Below are 22553 nucleotides of genomic sequence, written 5' to 3'. Positions count from 1 at the left end.
TTACACATGGCATGTGAGAAAGCCAACACACTAAGCCTATTTATAACCAAGGAATATCACAGAGTCTACATCACTCCTCTGCAGCCCCCCTCAGAGCTGGTGCTGGGACTCACTGCTGTGAGACTTCGAGACAGGTCACATCACTGGATCCCTTGCAGACATTCCCCCATACCAGCTTGGACTGTGGCAGTCCAAATGGGTTGCTAGACCCAGTGGAGCAGCAGCATTCACAGTAGTCTGGCCCTCAGGGACTCCTACTCCTACGGGAAAGAGGGAGTGCTCCAAATCAAGGGAGCAACCTGTGGGACAAAAGAATGACAAAAGAATGAAGATGGCAGGCCTTGAGTCCCAGACATTTCCACCTGTGGGAAGTTTCTTTCAGCAGAGGCATGGGTGTAATGCTGGGCTCAGTGGAGAAAGTCTGTAGCTCTGCCCCAACAGTCAGGCAGCCCTGGTGCTCGTGAAGGGTCTTGGAGAAGGGGACTTATTCTCTCCTTCACCCACCATAACAGATACAGCTGGAGGCTTCTCCCACAGGAGCCTAGCATGGGTACACTTGTAGACAGCCTTTCTAGAACAGTGGGGTAACTGTATCCCCACAAGAGGAGTGCCCTCCAGGTTCAGGCTTTCATGAACATCATGAAAGTCCCTCTCTATGTGTAACATCAGCATTCCTACAGATGGAAAGAGGTACCTGTGTCATCTGAATAGCCAGGAAACTGGGTCAGGAGAGTGACACACCAAGCACATTACTACTACAATGAGGATCTGAGAAAGCCATCATACAAAGGCTCCATAACCAAGGAACTCATGCAGAGTCTTCACCCCTGAAAGCATGCAGAGCTGAATTAGGTTACAATAAACTAGAAACATTAAAGTCACATCCTCAAGGAGAGAAAAAGAAATTTAAAAGAACACATAGTCAAATCTAAAATAAATTCAAAAATAATTAGAATAAATAGTCTTCTGCAGTGAGAAGGAGCCAGAAAAATAATTCAGGGAATATGAAAAAGCAGGGTTCTATAGCACCGCCAAATGATCACACTAGCTCTCCAACAATAGATCTAAACCAAGACGAAATCTTTGGAAATACCAGATAAAGAATACAAAAAGATGACTATTAAGTTACCCAAGGAGATACAAGAGAAGTGTGAAAAACAACATAAAGAAATTTTAAAAACAATTCAGGATATGAAGGAAAATTTTTCTAATGAGATAGATTTAAAAAATTAGAACTACTGGAAATAGAATACATATTTAAGGAATTACAAAATGCAATGGAAAGTTTTAATAATAGACTACACTAAGTAGAAGAAATAAATTTCAGAGCCTTATCAAAAGTCTGTCGAAAGCCTGTTGAAAGACAAGGCTTTTAAATTAACCCAATCAAACAAAACTAAAGAAAAAAGAATGAAAAATAAATGAAAACAGTTTTCAAGAAATATGCGATTATGAAAAAGGGCCAACTCTAAGAATCACTGGTGTTCCTGAGAGAGAAGAAAAACCAAATAGTTTCAAAAACCTACTTGAGGAAATAACTGAGGAAAACTTCTCTAGCCTTGCTAGAGATTTAGACATCTAAATGCAAGAAACACAAAGCAGTCCTGGGAGATTCACTACAAAGAGTACATCCCCAAAGCATATAGTCATCAGGCTATCCAAGGTCAATGTGCAGGAAACATTTCTAGGAGCACTGAGACAAAAGCATCAAGCGACCTATAAAGAAAAACTTACTGAACTAACAGCAGTCTTAGCAGACTGCTAAGTCAGACTCAGTAGAAACCTTATAAGCCAACAGGAAGTGGGATCCTACCTGTAGCCTCCTTAAACAGAAAAAATTGTCAGCCAAGAATTTTGTATTCAGCAAAACTAAGTTTCATAAATGAAGGAGAAGCATTTCACACAAGCAAATGCTGAAGGAATTTGTCATATGCATATATATTTAGGATTGTAATATCTTCTTGTTTGACTATTTCATTATTATATAATAACGTTCTTTGTCTTTTTTATTGTTTTTGCTTTAAAGTCTGTTTTATCTAATATAAGAATAGCTACTCCTCCTCACTTTTGATTTTCAATTGTATAGAATATATTTTTCCACCTCTTGACCTTAAGTCTATAAGAATCCTTATGTGTTGGGTGAGAAAGAGAAAATCTTCCCTAACTCATTCTATGAAGCCATTATCAACCTGATACCAACATCAGGCAACAACATACCAAAAAAAATTACAGACCAATATCTCTGATGAACATAGATGCAAAAATCCTCAACAAAATACTAGTAAACCAAATCCAACAGCACATCAAAAAGATAATTCACCACAATCAAGTAGGTTTCATCCCAGAAACCCAGGGATAGTTCAACATATGCAAGTCAATAGAAGACCAGGCATACAAGAAGTGCTAAAAGGAGTTCTCGGTCTTGAAACAAAAGGTCGATGTGCCCCAGAAAAGAACCTTTTAAAAGCATAAAATTCACAGGGCCTATAAAATAATAACACAATAATGAAAATGAAGTATCTAGGTGACAGTAAATATAACTGAAACAGTACCTCACATCTTAATATTAACATTGAACGCAAATGGTCTAAATTTCCCATCTAAAAGACACATAATGGCAGAATAGACAAAAACAAACTAAAGTGTCTCTTCAAGACACTCACCTAACACATAAGGATTCTTACAGACTCAAGGTAAAGTAGTGTAAGAAAATATTACATGCAAATGGAAACCAAAAGTGAACAGTAGTAGCTATTCTGTTTTCCTTTTTTTTGAGATGGAGTCTCACTCTGTCACCCAGGCTGGAGTGCAGCGGCGTGACTTCGGCTCCCTGCAACTTCTGCCTCCCGAGTTCAAGCAATTCTCCTGCCTTAGCCTCCCAAGTAGCTGGGACTACATGGCCTGCCACCATGCCCGGCTAATTTTTTGTATTTTTAGTAGAGACAGGGTTTCACTATGTTGGTCAGGCTGGTCTCAAACTCCTGACCTCGTGATCCGCCTGCCTCAGCCTACCGTAGTGCTGGGATTATGGGCATCAGCCACCATGCCCAGCCAGTAGTAGCTATTCTAATATTAGATAAAACAGATTTTAAACGCAACAACAGTTTTAAAGAAAGACAAAGAGCCGGTGCAGTGGCTCATGCCTGTAATCCCAGCACTTTGGGAGGCTGAGGCAGGCAGATCATGAGGTCAGGAGTTTGAGACCAGCCTGGCCAATATAGTGAAACCCTGTCTCTACTAAAAATACAAAAAATTAGCCCAACGTGGTGGCGGGCATCTGTAATCGCAGCTACTTGAGAGGCTGAGGCACGAGAATCACTTGAACCTGGGAGGCAGAGGTTGCAATGAGCCAAGATCGTGCCACTGCACTCCAATCCAGTTGACAGTGCGAGACTCCATCTCAAAAAAAAAAAAAAAAAAAAAAAAGACAAGGAAGGGACAAAGAAGGTCATTATATAATGATAAAATGATCATTCCAACAAGAAGATATTACAGTCCTAAATATATATGCATCTAGCTCTGGAGCTACCAAATTCATAAAACAATTACTACTAGACCTAAGAAAAGAGATAGACTGTAGCACATTAAGAGTGGGGACTTCAACGCTATACTGACAGCACTAGGCACATCATTGAGGCAGAAAGTCAACAAAGAAACACTGGACTCAACTGCACTCTAGAACAAATGCATCGAACTGATATTTACAGAACATTTTACTCAAGAACTGAAGAATATACACTCCTCTCATCAGCACATGGAACATTCTCCAGAATACAAAGGCCACAAAACAAGTCTCAATTAATGTTTAAAAATCAAAATTATATCAAGCATCTTCATAGACCAATGAAACAAAATAGAGAACCTAGAAATACAGCCAAATGCAACCAACTGATTTTGACAAAGCATGCAAAAACATGAATTGGAAAAAGGACACGCTATTCAATATATGATGCTAGAGAAACTGGAAAGTCACATGTAGAAGAGTGACACTGAATCTCTATTTCTCACCACATATGAAAATCAACTCAACATGGATTAAAGACTTAAATCTAAGACCTGAAATAATAACAATTTTAGAAGAAATCCTAGGAAAAACTCTTCTGGAAATTGGCCTAGACAAAGAATTTATGACTAAGACCCCAATAGCAAATGGAAATCTAGCAAGAACAAAAATAAATAAATGGGGCCTACTTCAACTAAAATGCTTCTGCACAGCAAAAGAAATAATCAACAGAAAAAAAAAATAACCCACAGAATGGGAGAAAATATTTGTAAATGATGCACCCAACAAAGGACTGATATCCAGAATCTACAAGGAACTCAAATTAGTGAGAAAAAACACAAATAATCCTTTAGTGGGCAAATGACATGATTAGACATTTCTCAAAGGAAGATATACAACTGGGCAACAAACATATGAAAAAACACTCAACATCACTATTCCTCAGGCAAACGCTGGTAAAACCACAATGAGATACCACCTTACCCTGGCCAGAATGGCCGTAATTAAAAAGTCAAAAAACTAAAGATGTCGATGAGGATGTGGTGAAATGGGAATGCTTATACACTGGTGAGAATGTAAATTAGTACAATCCCTAAGCAGATTTCTCAAAGAACTAAAAGTACATCTACCATTTGATCTAGCAATGCCACTGCTAGGTATCTACCAAAAGGAAAAGAAGTCATTATGTCAAAAAGACAATGGCACTCATACGTTTATCACAGCAAAATTCACAATTGCAAAGATTTGGAACCAACCTAAGTGTCCATCAATCAACGAGTGGATAAGGAAAATGTGGTATGTGTATACCATGAAATACCACTCAGCCATAGAAAAGAATAAAATAATGTCTTTTGCAGCAACTTGAATGGAGCTGGAGGCCATTATTCTAAGTAAAGAAACTCAGGAATGGAAAACCAAACACCACATGATCTCATTTATAAGCGAGAGATAAGCTACGGGTATGCAAAGGCATACAGAGTGATACAACGGACATATGAGACTCAGAGGCGGAGGAGGTTACCAGGGCAGTGAGAGATTAAAAAAAAAACAAAACAAACAAACAAAAAAACCTACAAAATGGGTACAATGTACACTACTCGAGTGACTAGTGCACTAAAATCTCAGACTTCACCACTATACAATTCATTCATGTAACTAAAACCACTTGTACCCTTAAAGCTATTGAAATTGTAAAACTTTTAAAAAATAAATAAGTAAAAAATAAAAATGAACCGGATAAAACTATAAAGTTACATAATAGTAGATAGATAGGTCCAGTATATAATAAGCTAATGAAGAAGGCACCCCCCTGGATAAGAGTCATAACTTCAATGTGAAGGAGAGCTGTTTTACTGATGAGGTTATAAACAATTCTTATTTGATTTGATACAACAGAGGGATCTTTACTAACTAATCGGGCAAAACAAATTGCATTCGGATGCACATGGCCAGGTCGAATGTAATAAAATAAAATGTGTACTCTGGAAAACAGTCTGCCCTTGATCTCCTGGAGATTGATTATCTCAGGGATGCCAAGATGACAGGAAATGTTAACTGACTTCCAGTGTGACCAGGTCTATGGGACTTAGAACAGGGATAAAGGCATTTACAGGTAAAGCAAAAAGAAACTTGGAAATCAAAATATAAAAAGTTATGAATATGGATATTGCCACCAACAACTGTAGCTGAGAAAAGGATAGAGAATGAAAGGTAAATGGGGCTGAGCAAGGCGGCTCACGTCTGTAATCTCAGCACTTTGGGAGGCCAAGGCTGGTGGGTCACCTGAGGTCAGGAGTTTGAGATCAGCCTGGACAATATGATGAAACCCCATCTCCACTAAAAATATAAAAATAAGCTGGGTGTGATGGCAGCTGCCTATAATCCCAGCTATTCGGGAGGCTGAGGCAGGAGAATCACTTGAACCCAGGAGGCAGAAGTTGCAGTGAGCTGAGATTGTGCCACTGCACTCCAGCCTGGGCAACAGAGCAAGACCCTGTCTCAGAATAAAATAAAATAAAATAAAAAGGTAAAGGGACATTTGAATGAATGAGGAATGTAGAAAGCATGCCCTACATATAGATCAGGAAGAAGCAGAAATAAGATGATGAAGGATAGATTAATGGATGCATTCACTTCTAAGGAGATGTTGCTGAGAGATGGAGAAGTAATGCTTAACAAGTCACAATGAGGCTGGCAATTGTCCCTCTTATCCCTGTGTGACAGGGCTCCCTTTTCAGCCAGTGTTTTCTGGCACCACATTTGATGTTTATGGCTGGTATTCAGACCGTTTGATGTACATAGTAGTTGGTAAAGATTCAGAATATTCTCATTGGCTGCTAGGTGAGGAAAATGAGGAAATTAACCTCGGTTGAAGAGTTTCAAGTAAAGTAGGCAATTAAGGGGAAACCCAACATTTATTTAGAGAGAAAAGTTACGGAAGAGTTTCAAGAAATACTTAAGACATAGGATAATGTGTCACAACAGAAGGTAGTATAAGGGGCAGATTGTACATTAAAGGAATGAGAGGAAAGAACAGAGAAGTAGGGCTGAACAGTGTGCTCCACAGTGATCACTTTCAGTAGGCAATGAAGGAGTCAGGAGCCTGGGAGGTGGACTGCCTCTACAGATTTGTTATGAGAACACTCCTCCCACTCCTTGGGGAGGGATTTATCTCACTAAGCACACTCCGGTCTCTTCTCCACCCCTGAAACTCACCGAGTCCCTGCAGAGGTGGAGTGACGAATCTGATCTGTAAATTCAGGGAGAATAATTGGGCATGCATGTTTAGCTCAGTCCATACGGACCACCTGACAACAGGCCATGCACATACTGAATTCTTTTCTACTCTTCCATGTATGGTTTCTCACTTGGTAAGCCACCTTGCCCAGTGACTGCTGGTGATTCTGCCTCATTCTGGGGTTTGGTTGACAGCCCTACTCACCTTCACTCTAAGTTACCACCTCCAATCTGGCCTCTATCAGTAATTAACATGGCATTTGAATTCTCTATTGGCCGCACGATGAATGCCCTTGAGCACACTTTGTTTCATACTTGTTCAGAATCCAGCCAGCAAAGGGGGAAGCTGTTTTGGAAGACCTTCTTAGAAATCCCCAACATTACCAACCAAGAGGGAAAAACATAGGGTAGAGATAATTTCTATGTCTTTTCAATTAGTGCCAAACAAAGAGGTAATCAATGAGAATAATAATAGCTAACGATTACTGAGCACATACCATATGCCACTATTTTTGGCAAACGTAGAGGCTAAATTAAATAACAAACCATTTTATCTTTTATAAATATGCAAGTAATAACAAATATGCTATTTTAATTTTATCTCATTCATTTTTTAAATATAAAAATGAAGAAGAGATCATTTACGCCTTTAGCTAAACATACCTAATCCAGTCAAAAATGGCTTTTATCCAAAAGTCAGGCAATAACAAATGCTGTCTAGCATGTGGAGAAAAAGGAACCCTTGTGAACTGTTGGTGGGAATGTAAGTTATAAACATTATGGAGAACAGTTTGGAGGTTCCTCAAAAACCTAAAAATAGGGCTACCATATGATCCAGCAATCCCACTGCTGGCTATATACCCAAAAGAAAGGAAATCAGTATATCACAGAGATATCTGCACTCCCATGTTTGTGGCAGCACTGTTTACAATAGCCGAGATTTGGAAGCAGCCTAAGTGTCCATCAACAGATAAATGGATAAAGAAAATGTATTTATACACAATGGGGTACTATTCTACCATTCTGCCACTTGCAGCAACATGGATGGAAGTGGAGATCATTATGTTAAGTGAAATAAACCAGGAGCAGAAAGACAAACATTGAATGTTCTCAGTTATTTTGGGGATCTAAAAAACAAAACAATTGAACTCATGGAGATAGAGTAGAAGGATGGTTACCAGAGGCTGGGAAGGGTAGTTGGTGGGGCAGGGGGGTGATGGGGAGGAAATGGTGATGATTAATAGGTCTAAAAAATAGAAAGAATGAATAAGATCCAGTATTTGATAGCAAAATGGGGTGATTATGGTCAATAATAACTTAATTGTACATTTTTACATAACTAAAAAAGTATAATTGGATTGTTTGTAACACAAAGGATAAACGCTTGAGGGGATGCATACCACCTTTGCCATGATGTGATCATTATGCATTGCATGCGTGCCTATACCAAAATATCTCATGTACTCCATAAATATATACACCTACTATATGCCCACAAACATTAAAAATAAAATTTAAAAATTTTTTACAATGCCATACTGAATCTCTGTAAAAGCAGACAGGTCTATATAGATATAGATACAGCCACCAGCTGTTATAAACTTGCAATAGTATCAACTATAATAATACAGCAAATGCATTCTTCCCTCCTCTTCCCTTCACAGATGAGTTCCTTGAGATAATGAGACTGAGTAGACTCAGTTCTATTGCCGCATCCTCACCTCCCTTTCTATCTCTTTAGTCCTCTGCAATCAGATTTCTCCCTCAACCGAAAAAAACAAAACAAAACAAAAAAAAGGGCCCTGGCAAAAGGCCACCAAAGCCCTTCTAATTGCTCCTGGACTCTGCAGACCTGATCTTGCTCCACTTCTTTAAGCAGCTGACACCATTACTTATGCACTTCTTTTAGAAACCCCTCTTTCCTTGGCTCTTGACAATATTCTCTCCTGGATCTCGTCCCTCTTCAGGATAGGGACTTCTCAGTTTCCTTGCTGCTTCCCTCTCCTTTGCCCATTCCTTATGTATTAGAGTTTCTTGGACTTCTTTGCTTTGCCCTCTTCTAATGTTTCACCCTCTCTAATAACTAACTCACAATGGTTGCCTGCCACCTGTCTCTGGACACCCCCTCCCATCTGTCTATTTCACCTACTGCACTCTTTTGAAGAGCAGATCTCCATCTAATGGCTTTGGCTATCTTCTCCTGGATGTCTCTCCAGTGCCTTAACAATGTGAACTAATTATCTACTCCATCTCTCTTCCCTTTCCTAGATGCTGAAAGTGTCTCTTACCAGGTCTCCCCTCTTCAGAACGGGCTCATCCAAGGCATCCTCCATAGTTGTGTGAGGGATTCCTCCAAAGCCCAAATTTAATCATGTTACTCAAAAGGCTCCCAATTCCATCCACAGTGGAAGGGAGCTTGGTTACACATAGGTATGCATGATTTGTCTCTTACCCCTCTCTCTTTTGGTTAGCCATAGTCTTTTCCCCACGACACCAGCAGCAAACTGTATTCTCAGTCAGACTTAATGTATTGATTTTCATATAAACACAGTGTTATTTCAAGACCCCAGCTTAGTTACCCTTCCCCAGTCATCACCTAGACCATCTGGGGAATAACTATGTATGTTTCAAGGCTCAGCTAAGGAATGAACTCTTTTATGAAGCCTTCTTCGATCATCTGAAGTGAGAGTAACCACTCTCTGCTTTGGACCCTACCTTAATCTGAACAGATTTGTGAGCCTCTAGTGGTAGGGACTGTATCTTATTAATAGCAATGCCTCAAGCATAGAAATAAGTTTGTATTACATGCTTGAATAAGTGCTTGAATCTCTTGAGGTGACTAATCAAAGTAAAAGTTATTTTAATTCATCATCACATTAATTTATTATCACATTTTACTGGAATATCTGATCTACCTTAATGCAAAAGTCCACTGGCACAGGCATATTCCCCCGTCTTCTAAAAATAACATTAACTTACTTATTATATAATATTCCAGCTGTAGTTTATAAGTTCTTTCTTTCCAGTTTAAAAAACAAAAATTTGTCATGATAGGCTTAGGCAATAACTCCCAAGAAAGACCAAAAATTTTTTGTCTATAACTTTTTACTTATCTGTTTATGTTATAGGTCTTCATTAAATTATTCTTCCTAAATAAGTCATTCTCTAACCTCTGAAAATCCCAGCACCATGTACACTTCACTAGGACCAGCTCTGGAATTCTTAGGTTGTTGACAGAGATGACTTTGTTGGATGCTCAGTGAATGCTTTTCACTATTAACATTTTAAATATTTTTGCTCATATTTATAAGGAATGGAAAGTTGCAACCTGATGGGATCTAGGCAGTTGAAAATTCAAGTCTTAAACAAGTATAATCCCTCACTACATAGTACTCCCTAATTGTCTTCTCTTTTTTTTTTTTTTTTTTTTTTTTTGAGACGGAATCTCGCTCTGTCGCCCAGGCTGGAGTGCAGTGGCCGGATCTCAGCTCACTGCAAGCTCCGCCTCCCGGGTTTACGCCATTCTCCTGCCTCAGCCTCTCCAGTAGCTGGGACTACCGGCGCCCCCCACCTCGCCCGGCTAGTTTTTTGTACTTTTTAGAAGAGACGGGGTTTCACCGTGTTAGCCAGGATGGTCTCGATCTCCTGACCTCGTGATCGGCCCGTCTCGGCCTCCCAAATTTTCTTCTCTTATTAAGAAAAAGTAGTTGGCCAATGCTGATCTATTATATTTTCCAATGGGAACTTTATACAGAGCATCCATGTCCATGCTACATTGCTCCCTTCCTCACATGTAAAAGGAACTGCAAATTCCACTCTCTGAGCTCCAGAAGAATAAAAACCTTTGAATACATCTTAGAAAAAAATTTTTTTAATTCATTCATGATAGGTAATCATTGAAGATTCTGTTCTCCATTAAATCTTGAAACCAGCGGAGGCAGACCCACTGAGCCCCTTTATGTATAAAAATATTTCACTAGATGCTTTCTTAGGCAGGATTTACATAGATTAGGGAACTATCAAATCATTCCATTCAATCTTCATAGCAATCGTGAGTGTTAAATATTTCTATTCTGATTTTGTAAATAAATTTAAGGCTCAAAGAGGCTGAGTAGTTTGTTCAAGATCAGAGAGTAAATAGTAAAGTCAGAGTCAAATTCAAGACCATTTGGTTTAAAGGTTGTACACATGGTACGCTGCAAAAAAACAAAACAAAACAAAACAGATCTAGGACTTCCTGTCAATGTTCTGCTTTTAGATTTTTGCGCAATAACATATTTTTCAGCCAGTATTCACTACATTTATATTTAATTAGGACCTGTCCACTATCTATTAAATATGATCTTAAAATATTCTTGACCCCAACAACACTAATCATTCTGTCTCTCTGGGTAATTTTCAAGGTCTTTTCCTAGTCAGAATTCTGGTCCTAAGGTTCATCCTCATTTAATTTTACTCTCTCCAAATGCAGACATGAATCATCAATTTTCCATTTTAGTGTCCATAAGAGATATTTAATTTCTATAAATACATCTTGAATGAGGCATATAAACAGCATGATTAAGCAAAACATGTTCACTGCCAAGAGTCAAAAAGATCTAGATTCAAATTCTGGCTTGGCACTTATTAGCCTCAAAACTTGGCAAGTTGCTTATATTCATTAAACCTCTGTTTCCTCATAGAAGGAATAATGTTACTACCCACCTTTCTAGGATTTTTTTTATTATGAAATAAAGTAACATTTGTAAAGATCCTAACAAGTACATAGTCAAGGTAAACACTCAGTAATTAGCAGATGTTGCTAACAGTATTATTGCTAGTATTGTTAGGTTTACAATATATGAACATTTATGAATAGTCTGGAACAGTTAGTAGACAGTATTGGACACAAATAGAGTTTGAACTATATAACTCAAGGAAACAGGCTTTGCATTTAAATCTTAAACTGCTTCTGATAAAGTAGCAGTGGTGGTAAGGCTGCCCTTTCTCTTTCTGATATACAAAAATCACAAGTATCTGCCCCCTCCACCCCATTATTTTTATTTTGATATTGACTATTCTGACCTGATGCTAGCAGATTTTGCTTTTAAGTCATTCCATCTTTGGTTCATATCATCCAGTCGATGTTGAAGCATAGTAGCCTCTTCAGAATTTCCCAAAGCTTTTACCATCTTCTGCCTGTTTCCGTCAATACTTTTAAATATGTCATTGTGGGCATCAATTTCTGCCTGGATGTCCTAAACAGAAAAAAAGCAAATAGATAATGCAAATATTAGGAATCAGTAATAGGTATTGAAATTTCTGCATAGAACTTTATAGCTTTATATTAACGGAAGAGTTTCTCTCAAGCAAAACAGTTCATTTCACCTTAAATTATAAGAAATTCAAGTGCTTCCAAAATTCTTATTATTCTGAAAATAATAGTCTTTAAATCTTCAGTACTTCCAGCTTTGTTCTTTTTGCTTAGGATTGTCTTGGCTATACAGGCTCTTTTTTGGTTCCATATGAAATTTAAAGTCGTTTTCTCCAGTTCTGTGAAGAAAGTCAATGGTAGCTTGATGGGAACAGCACTGAATCTATCAATTGCTCTGAGCAGCAAAAGAAACTATCATCAGAGTGAACAGGCAACCTACAGAATGGGAGAAAATTTCTGCAATGTATCTATCTGATGAATGGCTAATATCAAGAATCTACAAGGAACTTAAACACATTTACAAGAAAAACGCAAACAACCCTACCAAAAAGCGGACAAAGGGTTCGAAGAGAGACTTCTCAAAAGAAGACATTTATGTGGCCAAGAAACATATGAAAAAGAGCTCATCATCACTGGTCATTAGAGATATGCAAATCAAAACCACAATGAGATAACATTTCCTGCCAGTTAGAATGACAAACATTAAAAACCCTGGAAACAACAGGTGCTGGCGAGGATGTAGAGAAATAGGAACGCTTTTACACTGTTGGTGGGACTATAAATTAGTGCAACCATTGTGGAAGACAGTGTGGCAATTCCTCAAAGATATAGAACCAAAAATACCATTTGATCCAGAATCCCATCACTGGGTATATATCCAAAGGATTATAAATCATTCTACTATAAAGACAAATGCACATGTATGTTTATTGCAGCACTATTTACAATAACAAAGACTTGAAACCAACCCAAATGTCCATCAATGATAGACTGGATAAAGAAAATGTGGCACATATATACCATGGAACACTATGCAGCCATAATAAAGGATGAGTTCATGTCCTTTGCAGGGACATGAATGAAGCTGGAAACCATCATTCTCAGCAAACTATCACAAGGACAGAAAACCAAACACTGCATGTTCTCACTCATAGGTGGGAATTGAACAATGAGATCACTTGGACACAGGGTGGGGACCATCACATACCAAGGCCTGTCGGGGGATGGGGGGCTAGGGGAGGGATAGCATTAGGAGTAATACCTAATGTAGATGATGGGTTGATGGGTGCAGCAAACCACCATGGCACATGTATACTTATGTAACAAACTTGCACGTTCTGCACATGTATCCCTGAACTTAAAGTAAAATTAAAAAAAAACCAACAATTTTTAACTTGTGAGCAAAAATACTTCCAAAAGCATAGAATAACTGATATAGTTAGGCTTATGCACACACAGGAACAGAGAAAGAGGGGAGAGGAAGATTTTGACAAGATCTAGCCTTTATGCACGTATTGAAGTGATGTTATTTGATTTAAAACGATTCTTAAATTTATCAACCTAATTATTTTATTATTGATATGAAAGATCATTCTTGGGAATAAACACAAAAACATATATTTGGCATGTAAATAACAATCTAATTCTTCTGTAACAGAAAAATTTCTGGCTAAGTATAAAGAAAATACAAAGAAAGTCAGTCTCCCTAACTTTACTTGCCCTTAATCTATTTTGATAACTAAATATAAAAGAAAATATTATCCCACTGATTTATCCAAAACAATTGCATGCATTATCTGGGGATTTCAATAATTTATTTATATCTAATATTAAATTAAAAAGCCAAAAAAGAGTTTATCTTTATAAAATAAATTTGGAGGCAGTTTAAGTAAAATTAGAATTATTATAAAATTTTTTTAAATTGGTTCAGATTTTGGGGAAACATTTGATAATCTATATCAAAAGCCACAGACTTAAAATTCTTTTGAGGAAAATGGCAGATAGGAGACAGGTCTAATGCACTGTTCCTGCTTAGATGGACAGAACAGCATCTGGAGACTCACGTTGTGAACTTTTGCTCCAAGAACCACTGCAGGAACACACCAAGAAAATCAAAAGAATTCACAGACCCTTTTAAAGAAGGAAGTTGCCACTGCAATTGCCACAAGACAGCATAAGCTCTTGGGAGTTTTACAGCCTCACCCATCACCTGAGATGACCTGAGTACTCATCCTGGCCAACATAGGGCAATATTATACCATCCTACTACTAGTGCAGCTGGCGCTGTCCTGAAAGCACCACCTCCTGGCTAGAGGCCAACCAACTCAAGTCATGACAGCCACTCATAACAGAACAACCCTGCTCCAAAGAAGGAGAAAACAACAGTTAATTCCACTGCTTACCAAACAGCAGCTTAACCATAAGTTCTGAGTCTGTTCACATGACAACTTCACTGCTAGCATAACTGGCATTCGAGGAAACCAGAGCACTAAACAAAACTACAACCAAGGATTACCACAGAGCCCACTTCACTCCCCTGCAGCCTCCACTGGAGCAGGTGCTGCTATCCATGGCTGGGAGACCTGAGGACAGATCACATCACAGGACTCTTTGCAGACATTCCCTAGGACCAGATTTGAGCCCCGTAGCCCTGCTGGGTATCTAGATGCAGAAAAGCACAACAATCACTGCAGTCTGATTCTCAGGAAGTCCCATCCCTAGGGGAAGAGGGAGACCACTACATCAAGTGATCATCTTACAGGGCAAAAGAATCCAAATAGCAGCCCGTGAGTTCCAGATCTTTCCGATGAAACAGTCTATTCAAATGAGAAGGAACTAAAAAAGCAGTTCTGGTAATATGACAAAATAAACCTCCAAAAGATCACATTACCTTTCCAGCAATGGATCCAGTCCAAACCAACAAGAAATATCTGAATTACCAGATAAATAATTCAGAAGGTTGATTATTAAGCTACTCAAGGAGGCACCAGAGAAAGGTAAAAATGAACTTAAAGAAATTTCAAACATGGCTAAGTGTGGTGGCTCATGCCTGTAATCCCAGTACTCTGAGAGGCTGAGGCAGGAGGGTCACTTGAACTCAGGAGTTTGAGACCTGCCTGGGCAACATGGCGAAACCCCGTCTCTACCCAAAATACAAAAAAAAAATTAGCTGGAAATGGTGGAATGCACCTGTGGTCCCAGCTACTTGGGAGACTGAGTAAAGGATTAGAAAAGATATTCCATGCAAATGGAAACCAAAAGCAAGCAGGAGTAGCTATTCTTATATCAGACAAAACAGACTTTAAAGCAAAAACTAAAAAGACAATAAAGGATATTATATAATGATAAAAGGATTAGTCCATGCACCTAACATAGGAGCTCCCAAATTTATAAAATAATTACTACTAGACCTAAGAAATGGGACAGATGGCAACACAATAATTAGATGGGACTTCAATACTCCACCGACAGTACTAGAGGAGTCATCAAGACAGAAAGTCAACAAAGAAACGATGAACTTAAACTATATCCTAGAACAAATGCACTTAACAGATGTTTACAGAACAGTCTACCCAACAACTGCAGAATATATATTCTTTTCATCAGCACATGGAACATTCTTCAAGATAGACCATATGATAAGCCATAAAACAATCCTCAATAAATTTAAGAAAATCAAAACTATATCAAGTACTCTCTCAGAAGACCACAGTGGAATAAAATTGCAAATTAATTCCAAAAGGAGCCTTCAAAAGTATACAAATACACGGAAATTAAATAATCTGCTCCTGAATGATCTTTCAGTTACCAAAGATATCAAGATGGAAATTAAAAAATTCTTTGAACTGAACAATAATAGTGACACAACCTATCAAAACCTCTGGGATATAACAAAAGCAGTGCTAAGAGGAAAGTACGTAGCATTAAATGTCTACACCAAAAAGTCTGAACGAGCACAAACAGACAATCTAAGGTCACAACTCAAGGAACTAGAGACAAGAACAAGCCAAACCCAAACCCAGCAGAAGAAAAGAAATAACAAAGATCAGAGCAGAACCAAATGAAAGTGAAACAAACAAACAAAAAACACAAAAAGTAAGTGAAACAAAGAGCTGGTTCTTTGAAATGATAAATAAAACTGATAGACCATTAACATGATTAACCAAGAAAAGAAGAGAGAGGATATAAATGAGCTCAGTTAGAAACGAAATGAGTGATACTACAACTGATACTACAGAAATATAAAAGATGATGCAAGGCTACCATGAACAATGTGAACGCCTTTACACACATAAGCTGGAAAACATAGAGGAGATGGATAATTCCTGGAAATATACAACCTTTCTAAATTAAACAAGGAAGAAAGAGACACTCAGAATAGACCAGTAACAAGCAGCAAGATTGAAATGATAGTTAAAAAGCTACCAAAAAAAAAAAAAAAACAGTCCAGGACCAGATGGATTCACAGCCGAATTCTACCAGACATTCAAAGAAGAACTGGTACCAATTCTATTGACACTATTCCACAAGACAGAGAAAGAGGGAATCCTCTCTAAATCGTTCCACGAAGCCAGTATCAACCTGATACCAAAACCAGACATAACAAAAAAGAAAACTACAGACCAATATCACTGATAAACACAGATGCAAAAATCCTCAAAAACATACTAGCTAACTGAAATAAACAGCATATCAAAAAGATAATCCACCACGATCCAATGGGTTTCACACCAGGGATGCAGGGATGGTTTAACATACACAAGTATCTGAAACCATAAAAATTCTAGAAGATAACATCAGAAAAACTCTTCTAGACATTGGCTTAGGCAAAGACTTCATGACCAAGAACCCAAAAGCAAATGCAACAAAAACAATTATAAATAGATGGGACTTAATTAAACAAAAAAGATTCTGCACAGCAAAATAAACAATGAGCAGAGGAAATGGACAGCCCATAGAGTCACAGAGTGGGAGAAAATATTCACAAACTATGCATCCAGCAAAGGACTAATATCTGGAATCTACAAGGAACTCGAACAAATCAGCAAGGAAAAAAAAATAATAATCCCATCAAAAACTGGGTTAAGGACATGAATAGAACAAAAGAAGATATACAAATGGCCAATAAACACATGAAAAAATGCTGTACATCACTAATTATCAGGGAAATGCAAATCAAAACCACAGTGTGATACCCCTTACTTCTGCAAGAATGGCCATAATTTAAAAATTAAAAAAAATAGATGTTGGTGTGGATGTGTTAAAAAGGGAAGTTTTACACTGCTCATGGGAGTATAAACTAGTACAACCATTACGAAAAACAGCATGGAGGGTCCTTAAAGAACTAAAAGCGGAATTACCATTTGATCCATCAATTCCACACTTGGGTATCTTCCCAGAGGAAAAGAAGTCATTATATGAAAAAGACATTTGCACAGGAATGTTTATAGCAGCACCATTTGTGATTGCAAAAATATGCAACCAGCACAAATGCCTATCAGTCAACAAGTGGGTAAAGAAAATGTGATTATACACACACACACACACACACACACACACACACACACACACACCCCATGGAATTCCACTCAGGCATAAAAAGGAATGAAATAATGGCATTCACAGAAATCTGGATGGAGTTGGAGACCATTATTCTAAGTGAAGTCAGTCAGGAATGGAAAATCAAACGTCATATATTCTCACTTATAAGTGGGAGCTAAGCTATGAAGACAGAAAGTCATAAGAATGGTATAATGGACTCTGAGAGCTCCAGCAGGAGGGTGGGAGGTAGGATGAGGGATAAAAGACTATACATTAGGTTCAGTGTACACTGCTTGGGTGATGGGTGCACCAAAATCTCAGAAATCATCACTAAAGAATTTATGCATGTAACCAAACATCACCTGCTCCCCACAAAACTACTGCAATTTTAAAAAGTCATAAAAATGTTGAAATTATCTAACTTAAGAAGATTTATGTCTAAAAATGTTTTAACACACTGATTGTTTTTAGAGAAAAAGAGTGGAAGCTATCATAATATATTAGTGGTGATATATTTTTAAAAACAGGATATAAAACTATATATCATAATAATTTCATTTTTAAAAGTATGTACTTTAACTGGCATATGCATTTGTGTATAATTGTACACATACACAATAGGACTATAAAACAAAAATAATGTAATCTCTATAGAAGAGGATTACAGGTAAGTTTAGTTTTCTTCTCTATACTTCTCTGAGTTTTCAAAAAGTTCTACACAAAGTTTCTTTTTATAATCAGATAAATCTAACAAATTTAAGATATGGAGTGCCTATCCAATTTTCTTACTACTCTTCCCTTATAAAATTGTCAGCAACTATCTATATTAGTTTACCAATTATCTTTTCCTCCTGAATTTAATGGAAGCAACCTAGTTGTAGCTAACTCTGGTGTGACAGCCATTAATGTACCATAAGTAAGTGTGAATCTACAAACAGAAAAATAGGCACCAGAGGTAGCTATGAAGATGTGGTGAGTTTCCATGGCTTTCAGTGGTAATGAACAGTAAAACAGCTCACTGGAGAAGTAAAAAACTTTCATTCAGGCAATGAATCTGAACTAGTAAAGGTGAGCAAACTCCTAAACACTGTAGTTCTATTGTCCTTCTACCTTCAAGCTTTTCTTCATATGACTCTGCTATAGTCTGAATATTTGTGTCTTCCCAAAATTGTTTTTTGAAACCCTAACCCTGACAATGATGTTATTAGGAGGTGGGGCCTTTGGGAAGTGATAAAGTCATGCTCTCATGAATGAGATTACTACCCCTATAAAGGAAACCCCAGAGAGCTGCCCTGCCCTTGCCATCATGTGAAGACCCACCTAGAAGGTGATACCTATGAACCAGAAAGCAGACCCTCACTAGAATATCGAATCTGCCAGTGCCTTGATCTTGGACTTCCCAGTCCCCAGATCCAAGAGAAATACATTTCTGTGGTTTACAAACTACTCAGTCTATGGCATTTTGTTATAGCAGCCCAAACTGATTAAGACGGCTTCACTCATCATAAGTTTCTCTTGTTATAAATAAATAAACAGGGTGAAAATTTACATAGTAATACTTTAAATACTCAGAGTGTTTTTCTTCATTTAAAACTCACTCCTGAGATCCTGAGCAAGATGGCTGAATAGGAACAGCTCCAGCCTCCAGCTCCCAGCACGAGCGACAGAGAAGGCAGGTGATTTCTGCATTTTCAACTGAGGTACTGAGTTCATCTCACTGGGGAGTGCCAGACAATCGATGCTGGTCAGTTGGTGCAGCCCAACCAGCGACAGCTGAAGCAGGGCGAGGCATCGCCTCACGTGGGAAGTGCAAGGGGGAAGGGAATTCCTTTTCCTAGCCAAGGGAAACTGAGACACGCAACACCTGGAAAATCAGGTAACTCCCACCCTAATACTGCACTTTACCAAGCGTCTTAGCAAACGGCACACCAGGATATTATATCCCACACCTGGCCTGGAGGATCCCTCGCCCATGGAGCCTCCCTCATTGCTAGCACAGCAGTCTGAGATCTAACTGCAAGGCAGCAGCGAGGCAGGGGGAGGGGTGCCCGCCATTGCCGAGGCTTAAGTAGGTAAACATAGCCACTGGGAAGCTCGAACTGGGTGGAGCCCACCACAGCTCAAGGAGGCCTGTCTGCCTCTGTAGACTCCACCTCTGGAGACAGGGCATAGCTAAACAAAAAGCAGTAGAAACCTCTACAGATGTAAATGACCCTGTCTGACAGCTTTGAAGAGAGCAGTGGGTTTCCCAGCATGGAGGTTGAGATCTGAGAATGGACAGACTGCCTGCTCAAGTGGGTCCCTGACCCTTGAGTAACCTAACTGGGAGACATACCACACCTCACACCTCACATGGCTGGGTACACCTCTGAAACAAAGTTTCCAGAGCAAGAATCACACAGCAACGCTCGCTGTTCAGCAATATTCTATCTTCTGCAGCCTCTGCTGCTGATACCCAGGCAAACAGGGTCTGGAGTGGACCTCAAGCAAACTCCAACAGACCTGCAGCTGAGGGTCCTGACTGTTAGAAGGACAACTAACAAACAGAAAGGACACCCACACCAAAACCCCATCAGTATGTCACCAACATCAAAGACCAAAGGCAGATAAAACCACAAAGATGGGGAAAAAGCAGGGCAGAAAAGCTGGAAATTCAAAAAATCAGAGTGCATCTCCCCCTCCAAAGGAATGCAGCTCATTGCCAACAATGGATCAAAGTTGGACGGAGAATGACTTTGATGAGTTGAGAGAAGAAGGCTTAGGTCGATCAAACTTCTCAGAGCTAAAGGAGGAACTACGTACCCAGCATAAAGAAACTAAAAATCTTGAAAAAAGAATGGAAGAATGGATAACTAGAATAATCAATGCAGAGAAGGCCATAAACGAACTGATAGAGATAAAAACCATGACATGAGAATTACGTGACAAATGCACAAGCTTCAGTAACCGATTCAATCAACTGGAAGAAAGAGTATCAATGACTGAAGATCAAATGAATGAAATGAAGTGAGAAGAGAAGTCTAGAGAAAAAAGAGGAAAAATAAATGAACAAAGCCTCCAAGAAATATGGGATTATGTGAAAAGACCAAATCTACGTCCGATTGCTGTGACTGAAAGTGAGGGGGAAAATGGAAACAAGTTGGAAAACACTCTTCAGAATATCACCCAGAAGAACTTCCCCAACCTAGTGAGGCAGGCTAACATTCTAATTCAGGAAATACAGAGAACACCACAAAGATACTCCTCAAGAAGAGCAACTCCAAGGCACATAATTGTCAGATTCGCCAAAGTTGAAATGAAGGAAAAAATCTTAAGGGCAGCCAGAGAGAAAGGTTGGGTTACCCACAAAGGGAAGCCCATCAGACTAACAGCAGATCTCTTGGCAGAAACTCTACAAGCAGAAGAGAGTGGGGGCCAATGTTCAACATTCTTAAAGAAAAGAATTTTAAACCCAGAATTTCATATCCAGCCAAACTAAATTTCATAAGTGAAGGAGAAATAAAATCCTTTACAGACAAGCAAATGCTTAGAGATTTTGTCACCACCAGGCCTGCCCTACAACAGACCCTGAAGGAAGCACTAAACATGGAAAGGAACAATTGGTACCAGCCGTTGCAAAAACATGCCAAAATGTAAAGACCGTCGAGGCTAGGAAGAAATTGCATCAACTAACGAGGAAAGTAACCAGCTAATATCACAATGACAGGATCAAGTTCACACATAACAATCTTAACCTTAAATGTAAATGGACTAAATGGTCCATTTAAAAGATACAGACTGGCAAATTGGATAAAGAGTCAAGACCCATCAATGTGCTGTATTCAGGAGACCCATCTCACATGCAGAGACACACATAGGCTCAAAACAAATGGATGGAGGAAGATCTACCCAGCAAATGGAAAACAAAAAAAAAGCAGGGGTTGCAATCTAGTCTCTGATAAAACAGACTTTAAACCATCAAAGATCAAAAGAGACAAAGAAGATCATTACATAATGGTAAAGGGATCAATTCAACAGGAAGAGCTAACTATCCTAAATATATATGCACCCAATATAGGAGCACCAAGATTCATAAAGCAAGTCCGTAGAGACTTACAAAGAGACTTAGACTCCCATACAATAATAATGGGAGACTTCCATTGTCAACATTAGACAGATCAGCGAGACAGAAAATTAAAAAAGATATCCAGGAATTGAACTCAACTCTGCACCAAGACGACCTAATAGACATCTACAGAACTCTCCACCCCTAATCAACAGAATATACATTCTTCTCAGCACCACATCGCACTTATTCCAAAATTGACCACATAGTTGGAAGTAAAGCACTCCTCAGCAAATGTAAAAGGACAGAAATTATAACAAACTGTCTCTCAGACCACAGTGCAATCAAACTAGAACTCAGGACTAAGACACTCAAACAAAACTGCTCAACTACATGGAAACTGAACAACCTGCTCCTGAATGACTACTGGGTATATAATGAAATGAAGGCAGAAATAAACATATTCTTTGAAACCAATGAGAACAAATGCACAACATACCAGAATCTCTGGGACACATTCAAAGCAGTGTGTAGAGGGAAATTTATAGCACTAAATGCCCACAAGAGAAAGCTGGAAAGATCTAAAATTGGCACCCTAACATCACAATTAAAAGAACTAGAGAAGCAAGAGCAAACACATTCAAAAGCTAGCAGAAGGCAAGAAATAACTAAAATCAGAACAGAACTGAAGGAGAAAGAGACACAAAAAAGCCTCCAAAAAATCAATGAATCCAGGAGCTGGTTTTTTGAAATGATCAACAAAATTGATAGACCGCTAGCAAGACTAATAAAGAAGAAAAGAGAGAAGAATCAAATACATGCAATAAAAAATGATAATGAGGATATCACCACCGACCCCACAGAAATACAAGCTTCCATCAGAGAATATAATAAACACCTCTACACAAATAAACTTGAAAACCTAGAAGAAATGGATAATTTCCTGGACACTTACACTCTCCCAAGACTAAACCAGGAAGAAGTTGAATCCCTGAATAGACCAATAGCAGGCTCTGAAATTGAGGCAATAATTA

General features: G+C 38.6%; 1 protein-coding gene across 14 annotated transcripts in view; it reads right to left on the bottom strand.

Annotated features, from left to right (window-relative positions):
• UTRN (utrophin) overlaps positions 1-22553 on the bottom strand; it is a 576786-nt gene that overhangs the window by 174771 nt on the left and 379462 nt on the right. For all 14 annotated transcript variants that reach the window (XM_015137213.3, XM_077999492.1, XM_015137214.3 and 11 more), the window contains one exon: positions 11804-11976. In XM_015137213.3, the coding sequence (XP_014992699.3) occupies positions 11804-11976 (173 nt within the window). The remainder of the gene's footprint in view (positions 1-11803; positions 11977-22553) is intronic.

Source organism: Macaca mulatta, chromosome 4 (genome assembly GCF_049350105.2).
Source record: "Macaca mulatta isolate MMU2019108-1 chromosome 4, T2T-MMU8v2.0, whole genome shotgun sequence".
Taxonomy (NCBI): domain Eukaryota; kingdom Metazoa; phylum Chordata; class Mammalia; order Primates; family Cercopithecidae; genus Macaca; species Macaca mulatta.
Note: the sequence above shows the minus strand (reverse complement) of the source record. Positions and strands in the feature narration are given on the sequence as shown.